This window comes from Scleropages formosus, chromosome 15 (assembly GCF_900964775.1).
Source record: "Scleropages formosus chromosome 15, fSclFor1.1, whole genome shotgun sequence".
Lineage (NCBI taxonomy): Eukaryota > Metazoa > Chordata > Actinopteri > Osteoglossiformes > Osteoglossidae > Scleropages > Scleropages formosus.
In genome coordinates this window covers 1,948,921-1,963,725 of record NC_041820.1, presented here as the reverse complement: position 1 = coordinate 1,963,725, position 14,805 = coordinate 1,948,921, and the positions used below count along the sequence as shown (strand labels likewise).

Here is a 14,805-nt window from a genome sequence, read left to right as displayed (position 1 = left end):
TTTCACGAGGACACGCCGTCAAATGAAACAGAGCACAGGATCGCAGTCCCTGACCTGCAATCAGACTGAATTCCTCTCTGGGACTAATACAGTTACATGTAAAATTCATTCATTCATTCATTCATTCATCCATCCATCCCTTCCTGCAAAAACACCTGTTGCAATAAAGGCCAAAATGCAGGTTGTGCAGTGATCAGCACTGCTTCCTTTGGCCCTGAAGAAGCCAGGTTTGAATCCCACCTCCTGCTGTATTTACCCTCAGTCAAGGCACTTAACCTGAACTGATACTGTGAAAATTACCCTTTTACATAAACAAATAAATCTAACTAGTTTAACGCTGGAAGGTCATTTGGAGGCAAGTGTGAATGAATTAAATGTAAATTTAAAAGAGGCGAGAGGGCACGGTGGTGCAGCGGGTTTGGCGGGTCCCGCTCTCTGGCGGCTCTGGGGTTCGATTCCCGCTTGGGTTGCCTTGCAGTGGACTGGCATCCCATCTTGGGTGTGTGAAAGGGGTGATTACCAGTGTTGTGCCCCCCCCCCCCCCCCCCCAATGTCACACATGCAAATGATTTCCAGAAGTGGCAAAGAAGCTTTTGTGTGCATAAAGATGATGATTCCTGTTTTTGTTCTGCATGACAACTTTGTCATAATCTATGCAAATGAGCTCACGTCCCTGTGAGCGATACAAGGCGTTTGTGGAGCAGAGAAGAAAGCGCCCTCAGAAGGTTGGCAGCGCTGACCGTCGGTGCACCAGCTCAAACATGTGCTGCTTCTCCTACCTCTGGCTTGTGCTCCACGCCTGTGCCCTCCTGGAGTCTCAGACTCTGGCGCCTGGGGGCTCGGCGTGGTTTAGTAAACCCGGAAACATCACCATCGGTGGGCTTTTCCCCTTTCACCAGCAAGCGATCGCATCTTATGACCTTTCGTTGCTCGACACCGTTAACTGCACAGAGTAAGTACTGTGAGAAGACGTTCAGGCTTCGTGTTGTTGGTGCCTCTGCTGATGAAGAGGTCCTTCATTGTTGTCTCCACTGATTCTGTTGTCTCTGACACTTCTTCAGCTTCGATCTGACGGCCTTCCTAGACACCCTAGTGATGTTATACTCCATCGAGCAAATCAACAATTCAACGATGCTGCCCAACATCTCTTTGGGCTATAAGATCCACGACACGTGCAGCGACTCCCCCACGGCGATAAGGACCGTTTTGGGGTTCATGCAGGACAAAAACCAGCCGGCGGACAACTGCTCCATCTCCATCCCCTGCAATTTCTCTACGCTGGAGCCCAGGGTGAAGGCAGTGATCGGAGAGGAGTCCTCCGAGATATCCACAGTGGTTGCCCGCCTGCTGGCCGTGCCTATGATCGCACAGGTTTGACCTGATTCCTCACCGAGTTTGCACTTGTTTCTTTGCCTTCCTTACTGGAAAACCCGTCGATAGGAAGCACATCACACATCGAATCGTTTTCTGTTGCCTTAGGTATTAATAGTTTGTCTCAGTGAGCGGAGAAACCCACCTTTGTTTTTCCGAGTAGGGGAGCGCGGCGGCGCAGCAGGTTTGACCTGTTCCTGCTCTCCGGTGTGTCTGGGGTTCGTGTCCCGCTCGGGGCGCCTTGCGACGGACCGGTGTCCCGTCCTGTCCTCGGGGTGTCCCCTCCCCGTGTCCCCCTCTGGCCTTGTGCCCTGTGTTGCCGGGTTAGGCTCCGGCTCGCTGCAACCCCACTCGGGACAAGCGGTTTCAGTCAGTGTGTGTGTGTGTGTGTGTGTGTGTTTACTGAGTTGTACTCCGCCTTGGAGAAAATACCTCTTCTTTGTTTCTATCTGTTTTTCCTGCTTTATGCCTGTGTTAAAGCATTCTGTGTCACTGCGTGAGAAGAGCACTCCATAAAAATAAAAATAAATAAAATAAGTAGTACCTGCAAAAGTAGGACTGCGGCACAGTGCTCCTCAAAAGAAGGCGGCAGCTCAGCTGTCTGGAAAACAAGGGTTTTATTGTTCATTTTTCGGGTTATGAATAAAAATTTCTAAATATTAATTCTTAGGGTTGGGAATTGGATAAGATTGCATTTAACCATTTAGCTGACACTTTTCTCCAAAGCGACTCACAGGGTTACGGTTACAATTATTTACCCATTTATACAGCTGGGTAATTTTGGGCAAATGCTTTGCTCAAGGGCACTGCAGCAGAGGTGAGGCTGAAACCTGCGACCTTTAGGTCCAAAGGGAGTAGCTCTAACCCTAACACTACCAGCTGTCCCTATTCCCTACCCCCATTTATTCATTTATCGGACGCTTTTATCCAAAGCGACGAACATCTCATAGAAAATACAACATGTTCATTACTTTAGCAGGAAGAGACACTTAGATGCAGACGTGTGATTCTTAAGTGCGGTTAATTTCTTTCTTTCCACCGTACGAACCGATGTTCGTCGCACGAGCAGCCGCATAAAACTTTATCCGAATATCAACGATTCCTGATCATCTTCCTAGTAATTTTTTTTGAGATACATATAAACATTTGCGTTCCATTTACATTAAAAACATTGACGTTAAGAACAGCGGACGGAGGTGCTCCTTTCAGATCTGAAGGCTGTAGGTCCTGCCCACTGCTTTAGTACCATCAGGCAAGGAATTACCTTAAATCGCTTCAGTAAAAATTACTCAGCTGTGAGCAGCTTAACATTGTAACTTACTTGCAATGTTGACAAGTAACACACACACACACATTTTCAGAACCGCTTGTCCCATACGGGGTCACGGGGAACCGGAGCCTAACCCGGCAACTCAGGGCGTAAGGCTGGAGGGGGAGGGGACACACCCAGGACGGGACGCCAGTCCGTCGCAAGGCACCCCAAGCGGGACTCGAACCCCAGACCCACCGGAGAGCAGGACTGTGGTCCAACCCACTGCGCCACCGCACCCCCTGACAAGTAACAATGTGAGCTAAATGAATAAACATAAATGCAAAAAGACACTGCTGCTACATTGAAAAATGTGGGGTTTTCAGAAGACATTCCTCTTGTTTCCAGTGGTCTTCAGAGCGTACTGGAATTATTATTATTATTATTATTTAAACTATTTCACATTACAGATTTGAATCAGTCCTGAAATATTTCCAAACACCAGCTCATTCTATCGCACTTCAGACGCTATCAGTGTCAGCTTTTCAAGATACGTTAATTTAACGCTGCGGCTGCATCGTCTGCATAGGAGACGTCTACATAAATCTTCCAGGTTCAGGAAATTTGTCATATTTCCAAGAGGTGAAGCCGGATAATTTTCTAATGTCTGTCCACCTGTTTCTAGATAAGCTACGCATCGACGAGTCAGGTGCTCAGCGACAAGTCCAAATATCCTTCATTCCTGCGCACGGTGTCGAGTGACGTGCATCAGGCAAAGGCGATTGTCGAGCTGATAAAAACCCTGAGCTTTCACAGCATCGGACTAATTGGCAGCGACGACGAATACGGCAAATACGGCATAGAGAATATAGCCGATGGTCTGGAGAACCTCACCGTGTGCTCAGCCTTCAAGGAGATCCTGCCCTCTTACTTTTCACAGAACGACAGCCAGACACAATCCGAGCTGAGCGAAGTCATAGATAAGATAAAAAACTCTACGGCGGAAGCTATTGTGATTTTCACCAAAGATCTGAATGTGGAGCTCATCCTGGAAGAAGCAGCCAGGCAGAATTTCAGTAGGACTTGGATTGCCAGTGACACCTGGTCCACCTCCACCAGAATCGCAAGCATGGACGGCATTCGGAAGATCGGGAGGGTCTTTGGTTTCATCTGGAAGACGAAGAAAGTGCCGGGGTTTGAGGAACACATACGGAGCATTCAGAAGAAGGCCAAGGAAGATCCTTCATACTGGGGCCCTTTTCTGGCCTGCCCCAACACTTCTGCTGCAAGCGATCGGTGGAACTGCTCATTTGAAGTAAAAAAGGGAGAGCCTGAGGACGATGTCGACAACGATAGCGGGAATGACACGGTTACATGCATGGACCTTGGGTGTTTTGTGCAACACGTGCAGATGTTCACTGGAGAGCACTATGCCATATATCTGGCCGTGAACGCCATAGCTCAAGGTTTGAGAAGCCTGCTCCGGTGCGACGATGTGAAATGTGAACGGAATACGGACTTCTACCCGTGGGAGGTGAGATTTCCTGCTTCTGTTTTCGCAGTGTTCTCCACTAAATTCTGGAGAGCCCCAAACCTGCTGACACGAGACTTCGCGCACGTTGTAATTTTCAGTATCTTCATGATCGCTGACAAGCTGAAAAATCCAGGCCTCCAGGAGCAGCCCGAAAGAGCACTCTCCAGACCTGGCGTTGGCCATCCGTACACGTGGAGCACCGATAAATCTATAGGGGGGACATACGAATTGAAAAAACCTGATTTCACCAATTCTAGTTTTGGTGGAACAGCATATATACTGTATATCTTTTCATTCTAACCATGTACATAAGCATTTTATTGAATAATTGTCTTTATTGACCTTAAGTAATGAGGTTTGAAGAAGTTTAGAGACAAGCAGGAAATGGACAGGAGTAAGATGAGGGACTCTGGGGACATACCATGAAAAAACCTGTTTGGTGCTGAAGAAATCATTTTTTCTTTTATATTTGCTATGATGTCGCTTGGACAGGTACCTCTAGAGCGTAATTACTGTTCTTACTATTAGTATTGGTGCTGCGGATGACATGCGGACCTCATGCATTAGTAAGTCAATCAAATGATGGAGTATGTTTAAGGCACAAAGGCACCTGCAGATGATGTTCTGCTGAAAATTGAAAGGTGAAAAATCTAAGTTGACCAAACAACACAATAATATTTATCCCGTCTGTTATGAATTCCAGCTTCACGATGCAGTGAGTAAAGTCAATTTCACCTTGAACGACACAAACGTAGCATTTGATGAGAATGGGGACCCCAGCATTGGCTACAACATCTTGAGCTGGAACACGAGCAGCGTGGAGATTCCGTTCGAGATTATCGGCGAGTACAACCTCTGCGGGAACGTCACCCTCCCACAGTCCCTCGTCGATGAGTTCACCAGCATCGCGGTAAGACCTCCGGCCCCCAGGCCTCCGTGCCCACGCATGTTGAGAGCAGGGGGGTCGGTGCTTATCGGGACTCTACCCCGTTCCTCTGTTTCGTTCCCGGACTCCAGGCGATTTTAGGGTGCGACAAACAGTGCAGACCCGGCTACGGCTTGGTTACGAGCGACAAAATCTGCTGCCAAAAATGCACGACCTGCAGCACGGACAGTTTTTCCCCCGGAGGAGGTAAGCGGGCGGAACGATGGGGAGCACAGTGGCATAGCAGGTAGCGCTGCTTCCTCACACCTCCTGGGCTCTGAGTTCGGACATGTGGGTGGTGACGTTCTCCCCATCTTCACGTGGTTCATGCTTCTTTCCTCCAGGTACTCTGTCTCATGCGTTTCAGGTGGACTGGTGACTCCAAAATGCCCCTGGTGTGTGTCTGTGAGTGTGTAAGAGAATGAGTGTGTATGATTGCCCTGTGATAGACTGGAATCCTGTCCAGGTGGTACCCTGCTCACACCCTATGACTAGATAGACTCTGGACCACCGAGTCCCTGAAGAGAGCAAATGGTTAATGCTAACGGGTGATGGATGTATGCTGGTGGGGCGAGACACCCCTCATCGATTTACGATTAAATGGAAGTGAGACCAGCTCCTAACGTTTCTGTTAATGAATCCAGAAGAAGTCGCGAGGGCTACGGTCTCGCTGTGTCCCCACAGGTGTGCAGTGCAGCACGTGTGAGGAAAACATGACTTCCTCCGCCAACCGTTCCACCTGCGTGTCACTCAAGGAGAAGTACCTGGAATGGAGCGACCCCGCGGCCGTCACCCTGTCCGTGTTCAGCGCCATCGGCATCCTCTTCCTGCTCTCCATCGCCGCCCTGCTGGTGAAGCACCGCAACACCCCCATCGTGAAAGGCGCCGGAGGGCAAAGCTGCTTCGTCATCCTGGTGTCGCTTTGCGCCTGCTTCTGCAGCGTCTACACCTTCATCGGGAGGCCCACCTATCTGTCCTGCAAGGTGGGCCTGCCCCTCTTCACGGTGTGCTTCACGCTCTCCGTGTCGTGCATCGTGGCCAACCTCTTCCAGATATTCGTCGGCTTCGTGTTTGACGCCGAGCTCAGCGCCAAGGTGAGGCGGTTCAACAGGCCCGTCGCCATAGTAACGGCCTGCATGGGCATGCAGGGGCTGCTCTGCTTGCTGTGGTTTGTGCTGAGCCCACCCACTATGATAGAGGACAAGAAAGACCAGGTCATCAACCTGACCTGCACTCGGGGCTCCGACATCATCTTCGGGATCCAGCTGGCCTACACGGCCTTCCTCTGCATCGTCTGCTTCCTCTTCGCCTTCAAGGGGAAGCGCCTGCCCGACCTGTACAAAAACGCCAGCTTTGTGACCATCAGCATGCTCATCTACCTCGTGGTGTGGGTCCTCTTCTTCCCCATGTACATGCACTTGATGAAGACGGACGTGCAACCCATCGAGGCCACGGCTATCCTGGTGGCCACCGGCAGCCTGCTCTGCTGCCACTTCTGCCCCAAATGCTACGTCATTCTGTTCAAGAAGGAGATCAACGAGGAGAGGGCCATCCTGGAGCGCATCCGGAAACACTTTGAGAACAAGGGAATCTCCACCGTGACGTTGGGCCGCTGAATCCGGACCTTCGGCAGCAGAGCTCAGGCTTTGTGCCTCGAAAACGTTTATTCTTCATGAGAAAACACCTGAGAGTTTCACATTTTACACTCGACGCTGCTCCCAGTTGGTGTTTTCCGCCGGGATGGGCGCCGTTGGCTGCAGGTGGCGCTCATGTCCTTCCAGCTTTGACAAGGAGCTCCACTGTCTTCGCAGCTTTCTGCCCGTATATTGAGCGCAAAATATGTATGTGAAACATTGTTAACACAGCTTTGTGATAAAGAGCGCTCTTCTCTCGCCGCTGAATTCTCCTGGCTAAACATTCCAGCTTGTAAAGGCACAAGGGGCACAGCGAATAGCGCTGCTGTCTCACAGCGCCTGGGTGGTGCGAGAGGACGTGGGTTCGATCGCCACTCAGTCTGTGTGGAGTTTGCATGCTCTCCCCGTGTCTGTGTGTGGGTGCTCTGGTTTCCTCCCACACTCCAAAGACATACTATTCAGGTTCATCCATAGTGTGTGAGTGACAGAGAGAGAGAGAGTGTGTGTGTGTGTGTTCCACTGATGTATGGATGAGTGACCCAGTGTATGTAGTGTATCTAGCAGTGTAAGTCACCATGGTGAATAAGGTGTGTGGGCTGGTAACACTACATAGAGTTCACTGGAAGTCGCTTTAGAGAAAAGTGTCTGCTAAATAAATAAATGTAAAGATGTGATGTGTCGCTTTAGCAGAAAACTGTCTACCAGCAGAGGGTATTGAAGAGTGAGGAATGTTCCTGAAGAAACGAAAATGAGCGAAATAGACAGAAGATACGTCTCCGGGCACCGCGGCCGGCCCGGCGCAGTCGTCCACAGGGTACCGCTGGCTTCCCTTCCTGCCTCCCTCCAGGAACCAGCTACACTCCGTTAAGCCCATAACTGTTCAGCTCAAAAGCGTAAAAACGAAAAGGTGAATTGCCGGAAACTTTGCGAAGGCCACACCCGTGTCATTGCGCTTAAAAACGTGCTAATTTTGGCTGAAAAGCGGTAAAAAGGCCCGACGGAGGCCCGCGCAGGCTGCCGGGGGTCAGGAGGCCTGCGACAGATACCTCCCAGTCTCGAATTAAAGTCCCTTTTCGGATTTCATCCCTTTTTCCTTCGCGCTGTAATTATGACCAATTACCCAGTTCTTTCTATTTTCATTTCTTGCCCGTCGCACATATTTAACCTTTTCCGCGCAACTCTGTCATTATGTGGCGTTTTTAAGGTACACTCGCACTTTCGGCTTTTCCGCATTCATTTCTTCCAGTTCCGGCGCGAGTGAGCCGTTTATATTTTTAACCCTTTAGGATACGTGTAGCTGCAGGCCGGACTGTCGTCTCCTTCCCGAGACCTGGCGCCCACGCCGGCGGCACGGGGAGGGGCAGAGATCAGGAGCGAGGTGAGGAACGTCGCACGTGTTCGCGGGATGAATCCGTCAACAATCGGCATCGAATAGCAGTTTGTGGAGACAAAGTCATTTTATTTTCACTCTTTTCAAATCACTTTTAAATCCAACACACCTCCAAGTTAATAGAAATTGTGACGAATTTAAAAGATCAAATCGTCTGAAATTATTCTTTATTTATTATAGGTGCGTTTCAGGGTTTTACAGAAGCCGGTTTGTGAGGGTCGATGTTTTATTGTTTGCGACGGTGACTTTAGAGTTACAAACAAAACAAATTACGAACAGATCTTTGGTTCCGCTTGCGTTCATTAGCCACACACTGTTTAAACTGCCCTTGCAGGTGTTTTTTTAACCTGCAAACCTTTGCATCGCGAGTCCTGTGTGTAAAGAAACGGTTTCTTAGGGAGTTCAAAGGGGTCCATTTAACGTCGGCGCTTGACGGGAGCGGAGAAGGTTCCGGAACGTTCCGGTGCGCGTGACGCACAGGGGGATGAATTGTTGAGGTAAGAGACAATAATAACTGCACAGACGTCACCCTGAGCGTTTTGGCAACAGCGAGAACGATGAGACGAGACTCGGATAACATTTTCGGAGGGAATTAATTGAATGTTGTGACTAATTTGCATGGCTCCCCTCCTGCTCTCTCTTTTTCTGCTAACTTCCAAAGAAGCAAACAATGAAGCTGCTTTCACTTCCAGTCAAAACAGAGTCTGGGCAGATGATTAAAAATCGAAGCCTGTCCCCGGACAGAGGCCGGCCGGAGAGAGGGAAACGCCCACGCTTAGCGGCAACAAATTAATCACACTTTAAATGGCAGCTCTGCTTGTTGTCGGTGTGCTCCAACACACACACGTGCAGAGCAGAGCATCTTCCTACTTTTAATAAACATCTGGCTTTGGACGTTTCTACCGAGCACCGAACACCTGCAGCAACGGATAAAAATGTGACCATTTCAAAGCGACGGCGACGCAATAACAGAAAGCACGAAAGGACCGGGAATGATTTGCACAACTTCTTGAAAACACCTTGTCTTGTGAGGTGTTCTGGCATCTACTCCCTGTTTCTCTCCTAAGTCTAGCATTGCTGCTGGCCACACACTCCCGCTCGGGCGCTGCTGTTACACACTCGATAAAAGAGCCACTAAATTCTGCTCCTGTCGGTGGGCGGAGACAACGGCACCAGCGCTACGTCACTCCGCCTCCTCCACCCCGGATCATCAGTCCCGCCGTCTCGAGCCCCGCGCTCGCACCCTTTGGCGGGGCCGTGGGTTTGTTTGCTTTAGTCATTTCTCAGCTCAACAATCATTAATTGTTATTTATCTATTTTGCCCACGATTTTCTGCAAAGCGGGGCTGTCCGACATTCTGCCGCAAGAACGTCTGTAAAATTATTAATATGCAGTGTACTGACCGTAGGGGGCGCGGTGGTGCAGCAGGTTTGGCTGGGTCCTGCTCTCTGGTGGGTCTGGGGTTCAAGTCCCGCTTGGGGTTTCTTGTGATGGACTGGCATCCCGTCCTGGGTGTGTCCCCTCCCCCTCCAGCCTTGCACCCTGTATTTCCAGGTTGGGCTCTGGTTTGCCGCGACCCCGTTCAGGCGGTTTCAGCCACTGTGTGTGTGTGTGTGTACCGACTGTGAATGCTATATTTTCTATTACATCACATGACAATAAAGTTCTATCCTTTCTTGTGTTTTATTCAGCTGCAGCGTGTGCTCGAGCGCAGGTCTATTTTTAATCTGAACTTGGATGACCCCGGGGTCATCCAAGTTCGGGTTAAAAATAGACCTGCGCTTGAACACACCGGCACCGGAATAAAACCAAAAGAAAAGGATATTTTTTTTCCATTTAAACATGTAAGATGCAGTATATGTCACTATGATTTCCACACTTGCGCTCCTTGAACCTGTTCGCAGCTGTGGCCCTCGGCCAAAAATGGCGGGACACCCCCCGCTGTAGGGCTACTTACGCTCATTTACCCCTTCATACAGCAGGGTAATTTTCACTGCATCAGCTCAGATTAAGCACTTTGGTCAAGGGTACTACAGCAGAAGCGGGAATTTAAAAGCGGCTCCTTCGATTGCAAGGCGGCAGCTCTAACCACAGCGCCACCTGCTGCTCATTGCATTGACAGATCGACACATAATGACAGGACAGCATGCGATCGCCGCGTTCTTCCCCAGGGGTTACAGCCCTCACAAGGTCCTGTCCAGCGGTCCGGCCCTCTAACGCCGCACACCAAGGTTTTAGAACAGCCTCGGAGAAGCGTGTTCCACAGCAACGATTCATCTCGTTTCTTTCCTGCTTGTTAAATGGAAGCGGTGGAGACGTGACCTCCCGGCGTCGAGCGCTCCTCCAGCTTTGCGGTTCGGTTCCCGGCGGTGGGGGGCTTTGGCAGAAGATCACCTGTTAGCGCGGCCCCTTCCCATTAAAGAGGAGACGCTGCTTCAGCTCGGCCGTACTCTGGGGGTCCCAGGAGGACGTGCGGTCGTCTCATTCTCTTAGAGGAAGTTTCCTTCCAGTCCAGATTCCCTTGGGGTGGAAGGGGCTCCATCGGGGGCATCTCCTCCATCCTCCTTCTCATCTCATCGCCTTCGCCTCCAGTCGCCACGGTGTTTGCCGCACGACAGAGAGAGAGAGAGAGAAAGACAAGGAGGAGAGTGAGCTCTCCCGCAGGGCTCCTTAACCATCCTCGGGCGAGCTCGGGTGCACAAATGAGCAAAACCACAATGCGACTCAGAGCGACTCATTCCCGCGTCCTGTTTGCTTTCTGCTGCAAAGGTCAAACAGGAGCGGAGGAGTGAGATGTGTAAACACCTCGCTGCCTGCACAGCGACTTCATATGAAAGAGCAGTGTATCCAGGAGGGCCACAGGCAGGCGTGGAAGGTACCAGAAAAGAGCAGTTCAACTTAAACAGACGCAAATGTTTACGCACCTCATCAATCTGCAGGTGGCACCAGCACATGGCATCCAGACTGCTGCCAACACGTACGTTACTCTGTCATCGATGAAAACGTTCTTCATTAAAATTTCTCCCCACATTTGATTAAACTTAATTTAATCAGTTCAGAGGGAAATTATTTCAAAGCACATTATTATGTCCAGTAAGCGCAATAACCGTGTTTAATTAGTTTATCCTATAAGAGCGTTTTCACATCACCTTTAGCCCTGAACACTGCGCCACTTTTACATCTTCAAGATATACCACTAAATAAAACAGCACTTTGTTGCCGGGCAACAGCAACCACTTTTTTTCGTTAGTTTGAAATTCTCTCTACTTGCCAGTGCTTTACGGTTTTGTTTGCCTTCTGGAATTTATGCTATAAATATTTAAGCCCTTTGAGTCATTCTGAATTAGGAGTGCCTGCGGAACAAAAAGTTATGAGGGTATATAAATGGCTTTCTTTCTAAAAACAAAGCAGCCCGAAGGGCTACGAAACGATCCCATAGGGACCCGGCGCCGCACGCGAGTGCGATGGCGCGTTTTCACGAGGACACGGCAATTCACAGGGGCCCGTGAGCGAAACCAAACACGCTGCTGGAGACCCAACATTTTTCCGTTTCTAAACGAGATCCATCATACATTTTTGAGCGAGCATCTACAGTCGTCCCCCAGAAAAGATGAGAACGATCCACGTCCAGCAGTTCTTGGGACCTCGCGGAACGCGGCGCCAGGGCTGCCACTAACACCCCTGGCAATTTCGAATAAAGACAGAAGAGGGATGAACGACGGCTTGGGGGCTCAAAGCCGCAGGGTCCGAGGACAAACCCTTGAGGAACCACCTCTGTTGGCAGCAAGCAGCTCTCATTGCCTCCTGCAGGTAGGTGCCACGAATGAAGCCGGGTGCCGAACGCCCATGATCCGCATCACCCACGTCCCTCCGCAGCTACGGGGCTGAATCACAACCACAAACCCATCAATGTTTGGCTTAAACTTTGATGGCGACACCTCGCGGTGCGTAAACACCGAGATAAAGCTAATCTCTTCCAAACAGTGCTGCGTCGGCCTGAAAAGACGTCCGCATCTGGATTGTGGCCCGGCGCTCCTTGGTTGCCCGTTGTGTTGCAGAAGCCTTATAATGCGGAGCTGGCAAAGTCAGGAAGGAAACACAAAGCGCAAAGAAATCTGCAGATTCGTCTTGGCAGCAGCTCAATAGGATCCGCAGCCCCCCGGTGGCCCAAACCTATTCGTGTGTTCATATGTGTCGCAAGCGCTCCGCACCGACTCACCGCGCACCTCGGCGGGCCCAGAAAACGCCACTGTCTCGGAGCACGCTGCCGGCGGTCAGCCAGAGAAACCCCCCACCGCACCCCCGAGAGAGCGAGGTGGGCTATGGAGAGACAATAACGCTTTTGAAGAGCTTATGTTTATGCTGCTCAAGTGAGATGGACCATCGACCACAGGGTGTGGATTTACACATTGAAGGGTTAGGGTTAGAAATAGGGGTTAGGGGTTCAGGGTTAGGGTTGGCCCAGCAAAACATACCTAGTAAAGAACGCTTGCGTGAAAATGTTTGCTAAGCAGGTATATTCTGGAGAAAGCCAGGAAGCAGGTCCATTCAAGGAGAAATCATCTTGTTCCGTGGCAAAGGCAGCAGCGCAACAATAATGATCCAGGGTCTCTTACTGACACACGAACAGCAGCACTAACAGCAATACAATATAATACTTTTGCATAATGATTCCGGAGGTAATTATATTAGAGGTCTCTGGAGGACCCGTTATGTGACAGAACAACTTTTTCATTGAACTTCTGACTCGTCTGAAGTTTGACAGAGCGAGGTGTCGGGTTCTTTCGCACCAAGCTGGAGGCTGTGCTTTCCAGCGTGAACGCCGGAGCCCCGCTGCCCGGGTTCGAGGGCTGCCGCAGCTCAGAGCTCACGTGTCCGGATCTGCGGCCCACTCCGGAGACCAAAAACCTCGCTGGCGCCGCACACACATCACTGACATCACATTCTACCGCAGAAGGGCAGCTGAGGGAAGGTATAAATCCAGGGCGATTATTTCTGCAGAGCAATTTCTTTCTGTATTTACAAAGGGGGTTGGAAGCCCTTTAGCTGAAGCGCGGCAGACAGGTTTGTGAGTTCTGGGTCATTTAATCATGGCTCTCTCTCTCACACACACACACAGACACACACACAGAATAAACACGGGCGCTTATCTGCTCCTGTGCAGCGGCATGGCCAGAGTTAACAGGTACTTTCATTTACTCCGAGTGGTAGGGCGCAGCGGGAGATGTGGGAGGTCGCCCTCGAACCCCGGAACACAAAGGAAAGCACCAGCGCCCACCATGGGGTCATCCAAGCACTAACCCTTGCAGCGCTGTTATCACCAAACGTGCCCGATGAATAAAACATTGTATCAGTGAGCATCCTGGCGGCTCGTTGCACAATAGCAGGGCTCCTATTTAAAACCTAATTACTGCGTTGGCGCCGAGCGCTGCTGCCCTTTGTCTTCCCACGGCCTGCACCGGGACCGGCGCACCGGCCTGTATTTTTAATCACCTGCTTAGGCCTCGTTTTTATCGGTGCCAGGAGCACACTCATTAAACGTTCCTGTGGGAGAGCGCGGCACCGCAGAGGCTCCCGTCGGGATGGAATCGGCCTCGGGGCGCGAGCCACCGTTGCCAAGGACACAGACCTCCAACGCCTGTCGGGTCCCCTGACCGGGCGACTCCTCCTTGTGATTAACATCACTTGTCTCCAACCCCACCTGTTACCCGGGAGCTGTGAACCCGCTGTGCTCCTAATTAGAGCGCATGCGCGCGTCGGCCACCAGGTGGCGCTGTCCTGTGCGCCTTTGCGAGAGAGAACGGGTTTCCGACAAGCGCAAAAAAGTCGTTCTTATGGGAGGGGGTCGGGGTGGGGACATTCTGTAATACGTGTCAGAGATTAAGAAAGAAAGAAAAAAAACACTGAGAAACATGGGTAGATAAATAAGGATTGCTTATTTATCATCATTATCATGGATCAGCTGGAGCCAAATATTTCTATATCTGGCAACCAATTTTCTGTCCCTTTGAGTGCTTCACTGAAAGAAAACTGCAGCAAAAATAAAATATAAGAAACTGTATTTAATGCTAAATATCACTTTTATCACAGCCACTGCAATACAGGGGCTATTTGTAGAGAAAATTTTCGTTGTCAAGTTAATACTGATCTTGGACCCGAGAGAATGACGTTTGGCCTTCATCTGCAGGTGTCTCGTTGTTGCATGTAATTGTGCTTTAAAACTAATTTCCACGAGTTTAACCCCGGCTGCGATTCACGATGGTCGTGGGAAAAACGGAGGAGACAGAATTACATTTTTTGGAAAGTCGGGGTGGGGGGACATGTCCCCCGGGGCTGTTATACCGCTGACCCCGGTGCTCAAGCAGGAAAAAGACAAGAATTGCATTAAAAAAAGAATAATGTGCCCCTTTTGCCTCAATGTAGAGCTTCTCGAGGACAATAAATGTCACATTAATCGCTCTTTGAGTTCTGTGACGCAATGGCGTCATAAAAATTGGCTCTATTGTAATCGTGAGACTTTCCAGTGGTTAAGGCTGCTGGAAACTGTGGAGAAGCTCATTAATTCCAGGGTGTGTGAAGGACCAACATCAGTGACTTCCTGTGCAAAATGTTAACAAGCTTCATAATTATGGCAATGAAGTGTTGAAACATCAAAAGATCCATCAATGCATAAGGCATCCAGACTGGAGATTGCAAAGAAAC

General features: G+C 50.1%; 1 protein-coding gene across 1 annotated transcript; it reads left to right on the top strand.

Moving 5' to 3' along the window:
• The first annotated feature begins 694 nt into the window (after positions 1 to 694).
• Positions 695 to 7,075, top strand: LOC108921352 (G-protein coupled receptor family C group 6 member A-like). The gene is made up of 6 exons (XM_018730812.2): positions 695 to 952; positions 1,062 to 1,371; positions 3,306 to 4,154; positions 4,858 to 5,064; positions 5,172 to 5,286; positions 5,764 to 7,075. Exons 1-6 carry the CDS (start codon positions 762 to 764, stop codon positions 6,693 to 6,695), a joined length of 2,604 nt encoding a protein of 867 aa, XP_018586328.2. The 5' UTR covers positions 695 to 761; the 3' UTR covers positions 6,696 to 7,075.
• The last annotated feature ends 7,730 nt before the right edge of the window (positions 7,076 to 14,805 follow it).